Source organism: Muntiacus reevesi, chromosome 15 (genome assembly GCF_963930625.1).
Source record: "Muntiacus reevesi chromosome 15, mMunRee1.1, whole genome shotgun sequence".
NCBI lineage: Eukaryota > Metazoa > Chordata > Mammalia > Artiodactyla > Cervidae > Muntiacus > Muntiacus reevesi.
In genome coordinates, this window is record NC_089263.1 from 32902931 (window position 1) to 32913188 (window position 10258).

The 10258-nt window shown below is 43.1% G+C and overlaps 1 protein-coding gene across 1 annotated transcript; it reads right to left on the reverse strand.

Moving 5' to 3' along the window:
- Positions 1-1465: 1465 nt before the first annotated feature.
- Positions 1466-3961, reverse strand: LOC136147267 (cathepsin G-like). Its single transcript, XM_065906595.1, has 5 exons — positions 3907-3961; positions 3040-3187; positions 2473-2608; positions 2060-2314; positions 1466-1609 (listed from the first exon to the last, which is right to left on the reverse strand). The coding sequence occupies exons 1-5, from the start codon at positions 3959-3961 to the stop codon at positions 1466-1468; spliced, it is 738 nt and encodes a 245-aa protein (XP_065762667.1).
- Between the last annotated feature and the right edge of the window lie 6297 nt (positions 3962-10258).

Consider the following 10258-nt stretch of genomic DNA (forward strand, 5'->3'; position numbering starts at 1 on the left):
ACGGTGGCTCTTGCACTGCTCTCTCCTCTCCCCCTGCCCCCACCATCAAGTATTCTTTCCATCTGGCAATGCAGACATTTAATAATGAGACTGTTATCCCTGAGAACATATAAGTAAGGGATAATTCATATGGGTATGTGGTATCAAATTTAGAGGAAATGACTGAATGTTGTCAGAGATGTATTGTTAAAATTTTGTGAAAATGACGTGCACTGAACTTTAGGCAAATGACTTTTTGACAGGAAGTACCCATAAACAAAACAGACAAATTTGCCAAAGCATATCTGTGTAGAGCCAGTTGGATTTGATACGTGTGAATGGATCATTTCATGTCAGATTATGGAAACTGCAACAATTCAGGTGGGAAATGAAACACTGCAAGGAGTAGTTAACATTTTGATGGGTGTAGAGCATCCTAGCTGATTCTCTACAGTTACCTTAAGGTGTTAAAAACTTGGGTTTAATTATGTTACTTCAGAAATTCTGTATTTCAATATAATATTGATGCATTAGTCATGGGTAAAAGGGTAAAAGGCATTTTATTTTAGTCAACATATTGTGTGGAGTTTTGTTTAATTTTAGAGTAACAAACCCAGAAGGAGATTCTCATCACAGTGAAAATGAGAACAACGGTCTACAGCACAGTGAGGGAGGGTATGGGAAAGGACTTTGGAGAAAGACTCTGGCTGTCCATAGACACTTGGGTTGTTCCCATCTCTTGGCCATTGTGAAAAGTGCAAATTTGATATGGGTGTTTGTTAGATATTTTTAAGAGAGTGAATCTTCTTTTTTCTTTCTTCTAGTACTTGCATGGCTTGATTTTTAAGAGTTAGATCTTTGATCCCATTTGACTGTTATCTTGGATTATGATAAGAAGTATGGACCCAACTGTATCTTATTCCCCAGTGATTCTGTTTTGTTTCAACGACACTGATTAAAAGTTTATTGTTTCCAAGTGGTTTGACAACTGTTCACCAATCCTTGTTTAGAATTTCAGTTGTTCCTTTGGTTTGCCTATCCAACTCATCCTTCTCACACCAACGGTACGTGGTTTTGGGGTACACTTTAATACCTAGTTTGGAGTCTCTTTATTACTCTAGTGGGTAGAGAATAAAAAGCCATACTCTAGGGAGAGGTAGGTCCCTCCATCCCTCCCCAGGCTGTGGGTAGAGGGGACACAGAGGAATGGGTGGCTGGGAGGAGGGAAGAAGCTCATGCTGACCCCAGGATGGTAGGAATCGGGATTCACTTGTCCTGGGAAAGAGGCCCCATCTTCCTGATGAAGCTCGCCCTCATTCCAGGCACACTTTGTTGTGCACAAATAATGTTTAATGAACACATTAGAAATCAGTCATTTCCACTCCAGACAAGGATGTTTATTAAGGCTCTGGGATCTGCTCTGGAGCTGGGATCTGCTCCAGAGAAGGAGAGTCAGTCTCGTGGGATGTCACTCTGGTCTCCACTCTTAGAAGCGTCTCATTGTTCTCCTTATCCAGGGCAGGAAGCTGGAAATTCTGGTGAAGACTGCTGGAGGGGTCCCCATCCTGTCTCCATAGGAGACAATGCCCTGGGCCACATTGCTACACACGAGGGGGCCTCCGGAGTCCCCCTACAGGCAGAGGAGGGAAGGGACACTCCGTTTTCCAGGACTCCCCACTCCTGTTGCCCTCTCCCAACCCTCAGAGAAGATGGGGGTTGAGGAGAGCTGCTTGCAGTGCTGGCTGTGTGTCAGATGGGAGGGTGGTGGGGTGCAGAAGAAAAGCTTCTGAATGTTCCCATCACTGGGCTTCAGCCCTGACTGTGGTTGCTTCCCCAGCCCAACCCAGGTCAAGGTACCTTCACCGGCCCCAGGAAAACAATGCACATGAACATCCTGTGTGTCTGGTACTTCTCCAATTCTCCCAGAGACCAGATGGATGGGGAAAAGCCCCGCTCCCCACCCCATGTCACTTTGGTGTGGACCCCAGGATGCAGCCACGGAGATGGAATCTGACCCCCTGCCCATTCTGCCCAGGGCCCCCTGTCTCGGGCACTGTCAGCAGATCTTACATTGTCTTACCAGGAAGGTGGACTTCCCCTCTCTTGGGTCCCCCACACAGATCTGCTTTTGGCCAGTGTAGAAATCGAAGCGACTGTGACACTCTCCATCCCTCTGAATTGTCAGCTGCACCTCCTGGAGTGTGACTGCTCTCCTGTTCAGTCCGGTGAGGCCCCAGCCGGCCACAGTGCACTGGGTCCCAGGGTCCAGCATTTCCTGTGTCTGAGGCAGAGCTACCAGCCTCACGGCTTCATTCTGTCTGACTCTGTACGCCAGCTGGCAGGAAGCGTGCGGGCACTCAGGGACTGTATGCTCACCCCATGCCCACCACCACCCTGGGAGTCGGCCCTGATTCCCCCTCCATGGTCCCAGGACACATGAAGCCCCCCAAGCTGGGAGAAAGTCACCCAGCTGAAGAACCAGAGGGTCGGTACCTGCAGTAACATGATGTCATTCCGGTTGTTCTGCTGATTGTATCTGGGGTGGGGGAAGGGTCTGAGAACAGGGATGCGCTGCTGCGTCCATTCAGAAGCGGTGACACTGTGGATCCCCAAGATGACATTTATTTGGCTGCAAAGGAAAGGGAGCCTAGAGGTAGGTTTGAGCTGCAGGAACTGCGGTCCCCAGTACAGGTCAAGTGACTGCCCAGGGTAGTGAGACCTCAGCCAAGGGAACCAGGAGACAGGAGGGCTCTGGGGCTGAACTCGATGCCTCAGGTCTCCCCAGCCTTGAGATGGGGGTGGTGGGATATTCGGTGACCTTAAATTTTGCCTCAGCTACAAGAAATTGAGAAAGAGCTTGAATTCACACTTTGAGCCCCATGGTGTATCTTCCATCTCCCCCTCTTATTCTTTCTCAGATTCTCCTTTCTATCCATTCACACAGGCCTTCTCCTGGTCTTTTTTCACCTGTTCATTGCTAGAACACTGACTTCAGTGGCTCCTCTCAAGAACTCTTCTGGACCTGCTTTGCCGGTGCCTAGAAGATCTTTAATTTCTCACCTTCCCAAACAGCGAGCTGCCGTCATCACAAAGTCTTCTCGCACCAGGAACCCCCCACAAATGGTCAGACCCGCTGGTGTCAGGGTCTGAATATATGCCATGTAGGGGTGGGAATGGGGCCTGGCCTCTCGGCCTCCGATGATGTGCCCTGGAAGGAAGCACTAGGATTATCTCTGCACTGGCAGGTGTGTGGACATCAGCTTGGTGGCTCCAGAAAGACTGGAAGTTGGGGAGCAGGAGAGATGCTGCAGGGGCAGGGTGAGCTGGTGGTTGGTGAGATTGGGGTCTGCAGGGCGCAGAATTGGGGGAGGCTCCAGGACCCTGCAGAAAGTGCTGCTGGCTCTCCATCCAGCCTCAGCACCCTCCCACCTGCTCGGAAGGAAGGGCCAGCTGCAGGCTCCCTCACAGGAGGGTTTCTCTGCTGTGGGGATGGCAAACCCAGAGCCCTCTGGAGGGGCCCGAAACCTGAAGTTCTGTGACACTTTCTTCCTCAGGGAACTTTCCAGACGTCTGTGAGTCCAGCTCATGAATTTAAGGATCTAGAGATGAGCTGATGGGCCCGCTATTGCTGTATGTTGATCTCCTAGGCTCTGACACAGGGGCTGCAAATTCAGTTCAGAGACCACATTTATATAGCAGGTAGTATGTACCAGGGCGGCTCTGAGAGCTTTATGTACACTCTGTCACTTAACTCTCATAGTGACTCTCCAGGTCAGCTTGATATAATTTCTGCCCTCAGAATCTGAAGCTGAGAAACTGTGAACTCATGCAGGCTGCCCAGTGATACAGGGCTAGCAAGTGTCTGGGCAGTCTGGCTCCAGTCTATGGGGTGGAGTTGGGTCCCTGAGGGTGGAAATGGGCACTCACCTGCCCGAGCCCTGGGGAACAGGAGAAAGGCCACCAGGAGCAGGAACGGCCGCATCTTCCCGGCGAGGCTGCCCAGTCAGTTGCTGCCCCTACTTCCTCCTGCCAGACTTTGAGCCCCCAGGAGAGGAAGGAAAGGTGAGGGTGGGGCGTGGGGGTCCAAGAATTCACAGTCCCATCTCCTGCTGCTGTGATAAGTTTCATCACCCAGAGCTGCCCAAGAGGCTTGCCCACCAACTGCCAGGGACCTGGGGGAAGGCAGTAACTGAAGCCTTCAGTGCAATAGCCCGCACAGCTGCTGAGTCAGTGCCGGCCACAGAAACGGGAGCCCAGGGCACTGGGGTGGGAGTGGGAGTGGGGCGTGGCTGGGCACTGTGCCCCAGAACCCCAAACCTACCACATTCAATGATGTCCTCACAGGCATCAAAGCTGGGACCTGTCTACTTCCTCCTTCTCCCTCGGGGAATGGAACCTGCGTGTCTTCACCCCCTGGTCCTGAGCCCCACCTAGGCCCTTGCTGGTCCCACTTCTTTCTAGAAGCTCTCAAGCGCCCTGAGTAGCTCTGCTCCTGGGGGGTGGAGGGCACGGCCAGAGAAAGAAAAGGAAGAGTGAGGCTCTGCCACTGACCATTTCTCTCTCAGGTCACTTGAGCCCCCAACAAGCTCTCAGTGAATCATGACGCTGGGGACGTCTTCTATTCTTCTGCCTCCTACTGAGGTGAATGTTTTTGTTTCCCAGAAGCTTCCTTGCCTACAGAGAAAGCCCAATGACTTGATTTTGTTGACAGCCCTCAGACCCTGTGGAAAAGCATCTCAGATCCTATCCATCCATGATAGGCCCGTCAACCTAAACCCATCTCTGCTCCACGGGCACTAGCTCCTAAGAAGGAGGCACCTCACTGCTGTGCTCCCTCTGAGACATGAAGAAGGGGACACTCATCATTGAGAAAAAAGGATGGGAGAGTTCTGCAGAGTAACACAGGAGGTTGGCAGACACACTTAAAATACTTGGAAGGTTCTGTGTTGCCTTAGAAAGCCCTATAATACAGTAAATGTTTGCTAAAATGTCAGAATTGAAAATCAATACAGTTCTCAACCTTTTATGGATTGTGATAAGCCCACTTGAAAAAATCTTATGAAAATTAATGATCTTCTCCCCATATACAAATATACACATCTTGGCGCTTATTCTCAAAGCTGCAAAGAACTTAATTCCTTACCTATTACATTGTAAATGATTGCAACCTCATGAAATTTCCTTATGCATCTCAAAAAGATATAGGCAGAAAACAGGAAAACAAGCAAAAATAGTATAACTACTTTACTTAGTGTCTTTGGGTAATTTTAATTTATTGTTATGTAAGCTTTCTAACTGTTTATTTTGTCTTTAAAATGTTACTCTAATCTAAACTATGGGGGAAGTATGAAGAACAGAGTGTCCATGTGGAAAAAGGAAAGTAAAATTTATTCAGTATGAATAAATATAAAACTTGATTATTTAAAATAAGGGAAAACACTTTTAAAAGAAGAATTTCTTTATAAACTTAATAGAGGGAAAATTTTTAAGATACAGAAAGTGCTAACCAGTAATAATTACAAAGTAAAAATAGATAAATCTGCATAAAAATGTATTGGGTGTATATGAATAGAAGTGGGGCTCCCCTGATAGCTGGTAAACAACCTACCTGCAATGCAGGAGACCCCGGTTTATTTCCTGAGTCAGGAAGATCCCCTGGAGAAGGGATAGGCTACCCACTCCAGTTTTCTTGGGCTTCCCTGGTGGCTGAGATGGTAAAGAATCCACCTACAATGTGGGAGACCTTGGTTCAATCCCTGGGTTAGGAACATCCCCTGGAGAAAGGCATGGCAACCCACTCCAGGATTCTTGCCTGGAGAATCCCTATGGACAGAGGAGTCTGGCAGGCTACAGTCTATGGGGTCACAAAGAATTGGGCACGACTGAGCGACTAAGCACAGCATAGGATGAATAAAAGTGAAATTCTGATTATCCAAAATATTATTAAGACAGTGAAAATAAAGCCACAGGGTGGGAAAAGATATTTGCATTAACTGAGAAAGGGTTTGTGTGGGGGAGATATGTGTGTGTGTGTGTGTCATATCTATGTTATCTTACACGTCATTGGGAAACCAATAGTTGTGAAAATCTACATGAAATTGACAAATCCCTAAAAAATATCTTATTGAAATATACCCAAGAAGTTTTAATTTTCCTCTAAACATTAAGTAAACTGATTCTTTTTTCAAAAACATTCTATCAAGGACAGCCCCGTGCTCATAAAGCTTCACTGAACATCTCAACAAAATATTCAAAGAACACTACACAATATTTTCTGGAGAGGAGATGCTACCTATCTCCTTTATGAGACTAGCAAAGCCTCAATGCCAAGCCCAATAAAGACAATATGGGAAAGGAATATTACAAGCTAATATCACATGAATATTGAGGTATGTCGAATAAGTCAACAAGGAAAAGTAATATATCATGACTAATTTGGATTTATCCTAGGAGTGGGTGACTTTTTATTCAAACCCAGTTGCTGTAAAACAACAGATTGATTGAAAAAGGGAGAAATGCCATATGATTATTCAATTGAAATAAAACAAATGAACATTGGTGAAGTTCATTAATGAAAATTCTAGCAAAGTATAAATAAAATATTATGTTTTTAACCTGATAAAATGTCTCCATAACAAGCCCCAGCAATCATTATACTAATGTTGAAACACACAGTGCTTTTGCTTGAGAGAAAAACAATATAAGGACATGTGGATAGCCATAATCACCATTTCTCTTTAGTATTATACTAGAGATTTTACATAGTGCACGTAAGCAGGAGATAGAAATGAAAGGTATAAGGTCATGAAAAGCTGGAATAAAACTGAATATTTGAGATGCTATTGTGTATGTAGAAAATGCCCAAGAACTTGCAGCTCAACTATTATAGTTAATAAGGCAGTTTGACAAATTTGCTGGGCCATAAAACCAACTTAAACATTAATTATATTTTGATATATACTATAATACTGTTGCAAATGTTGAGGAAGTTAACATTTCAATCATGAAAATTATCAACTAGATATAAATCTAAGAAAAAGATGTGCAAGATCTCTTTGGTGAAAATATGTATAAAATTATAAGAAGAGACACTTAATAGGACCTAAACATATAGATCTTCCATGGTGGTGTTTGAAAGAGAAAATTTTTTTTAAAGTCAGTTCTCCAGAAAGTGTTCTATAGATTCATTGCACCTGAGAGCTATTTCATAGAACTTAATTGATTCTAAACAGATATGGAGAAAGCAATGGCCAACATTAGCCAAGACAGTCTTGAAGAATAAGAATAAGATGAGAGGTCTTATTCTAGCAAATGAAGTCACGGTAATGAAGATAGTGTGGTACTGATAGGGGCATAGACACATAGATTAATGGACAAAAAATAGAGACCCCACACACATTTAGACACTGATACACACATATTGAATGCTTGGTTTATGATGGAGGGTTTATGTCAGAGAGTGAGGAAAATACTTTTTTTCTTTTTACTCTTCAGTAAGTGGTTCTAGGACAGTAAATGCCTCTATGATGTCCGATAAGAACACATATTTCTATTTGACCCTTATTTCACACCATATTCAATAATCTGTTTTATGTGGATTATGGATCCAAATGTGTATTTGAAAATGTAACAAAAATTTTATGATAGGTAAGTATTTTTAATGCTGTATACAGAAGTATTAATCATTAATAAATGGAATGGTGACTTAGACATCAAAGTAGAAACAAAAGCCAGAGTTTACGGATTAAAGAGACCATTTGGGTAGAGAGGGGATATATGATGGTAGAGAGAGGTATGTATGCTTTTATTTTGTATTTTAATGAAAGGTGACTGAAACGTTAGAAAGTTATTTTCTAACAAATAGGATGGTGATATGTTTCACAATATCCATAGCTGGTTACATCTACTTTGGGCTGTTTTATTACATTTCCGTCAGTTACAATGTATTTTTCCTCTCTGGGATGTTGGGACACTTGATCAGGTGTTCCCCATCTCCTTCCTGGCTCCAAACGCCACCAACAGTCCAAGTCTTCTGGGCAGGCAGTTGTCCGGTGGTGCTGGGTCACCTCCCTTCCCTCTTTTTGCTGCTGCTTTGGTCAGAAACCAACGTAGTTAGTCTTGACTTTGTAGGAGACCCGAGTACTCCTGAAGCATTCTGGAAATCCTCAGGGCTGCCTTAAAATCACTTAGAAGGATGTTTTGGAAGCTCCTTGGGGACAATTTTACTGGTCAGCTTGTGTTGCCCCAGGACTGTCGTCCCACCACACGTGCAATGAAAGACAAATGAAATGGAAACATAGCACTCCAGAATCTGAGATGCAGCAAAAGCAATTCTAGGAGGGAATTTCAGTGCCACACGGGCTTTCCTCACAAGATAAGAAGCAACTCAAATAAGTAAAGCTACCGATCATCAAAAGGCGTTTGGAAAAGAAGAACCAAGTCCAAATTCAGGAGAAGGAGGGAAATAACAAAGACCAGAGAGGAAATAAAGCAGTGAAAGCAAATAATGGAAATAAAATCAATGTAACCAACAGCTCATTTTTTTGAAGGGACAAACAAAATTCATAAACTTTTAGCCAGACTCACCAAGAAGAAGAGAGAGAGGACCCAAGTAAACAAAATAAGAAATGAAAGAGGAGAAATAGCAACTGGCATCACAGAGATACAAAAAGTCATAAGAGAATACCACAAACAGCTATATGCCAGCAAACTGGTCAACCTAGAAGAAATGGACAAATTTCTAGAAAGATACAACTTGCCAAGACTGAGGCAAGAAGAGATGGATAATTTGAGCAGACTGATTACTAGTAGTGAAATCAAGTTTCTAAATAAAAGCACTCCTAGCAATCAAAAGTCCAGGACCAGACAACTTAACAAGAGTATTGTACCAAAAATATAATTAGGAGTTAATACCTATCCTTTTCAAGCTATTCCAAAAGTTTAAAGAGGAAGATGAACTCCCAAACTCATTGCATGAGGGTATCACTGAAAGTGAAGTGAAAGTGTTAGTTGCTCAGCCGTGTCCGACTCTTTGTGACACCATGGACTGTAGCTCGCCAGGCTCCTTTGTCCATGGAATTCTCCAGGCAAAAATACTGGAGTGGGTTGCCATTCCCTTTTCCAGAGGATCTTCCTGACCCAGGGATCGAACCTGGGTCTGCTGCATTGCAGACAGATTCTTCACTGTCTGAGCCACCAGAGAAGCCTGAGAGCACCATTACCTTATTACCAAAACCAGACAAAGGTGCTACAGAAAAGAAAAAAAAAAAGGAAATCTTAGGCCAGTAGCTTTGATGAATATAGATTTGAAAATGCTTAACAAAATATTAACAAACTATATCCAACAACATATAAGAAGGATCATATAATGTGATCAAGTTAAGTTTATTCCAGGGACACAAGGACAATTCATCATTCACAAACCAATGGATGTGATACACCATGTTATCAAAAGGACAGAAAAATCACATGATCATCTCAATAGATGAAGAAGAATCATTTGACAAAATTCAACACCCGTTGATGATAAAAACTCTTAGTAAAGTGGGTATACAAGGAACATCTCTCAACACAATAACAAGTTCAGTTGAGAATGCCCATTTCCATTTAACATAGTATTGGAAGTATCAGCCACAGCATAGGATAAGGAAAAAAAACAAGCATCTAAATTGGAAGTGAAGAAGTAAAACTGCAGATGACAAGATACTTTATATAGAAACCCTAAAGTCTCCATCCCCAAACTATTAGAAACAATAAATGAATTTGGCATAGTTCCAGGATACAAGATTAATACACAGAAGTCTGTTGCTTTTATACACACCAGTGATTATCATAAAGAGAAAATCAAACCATCCTATTTAAAATAGGAAGCAATTTTAATCTATTTAGAATAGATGCAATTCTATTGCATCAAAAAAATAAAATTAAGGAATAAACTTATCCAAGGAAGTAAAGAAAACCATAAAACATTGATGAAGGAAATTGGAGATGATAAAAAGAAATGGAAAAATATCTGGTGCTCTTAGAGCAGAAGAATTAATACTGTTAAAATTACTTTACTACCCAAAGCAATCTACAGACTTAATGCAATCCTTATCAAAATACCCATGACATTTTCCAAAGAACCAGAAAAAATAACCTTAAAATTTACATGGAACCACAAAAGACTCCAAATTCCCAGGGCAATCTTGAGAAAAAAATAGCAAAGTTGGGAGTTACCACCCTCCCTGACTTCAGACTGCTCTACAAAGCTACAGTAATCCAAATAGCATGGTGTTGC

What these genes read in the sequence shown, in the direction of transcription:
- LOC136147267 (XM_065906595.1), bottom strand. Translation starts at nt 3,961, where the DNA reads ATGCGGCCGTTCCTGCTCCTGGTGGCCTTTCTCCTGTTCCCCAGGGCT. An exon ending in ATGACATCATGTTACTGCAG is followed by an intron (nt 2,315 to 2,472) that starts GTACCGACCCTC and finishes GCTTCCTGCCAG; the next exon opens with CTGGCGTACAGAGTCAGACA. An exon ending in AGGGGAAGTCCACCTTCCTG is followed by an intron (nt 1,610 to 2,059) that starts GTAAGACAATGT and finishes CTCTGCCTGTAG; the next exon opens with GGGGACTCCGGAGGCCCCCT.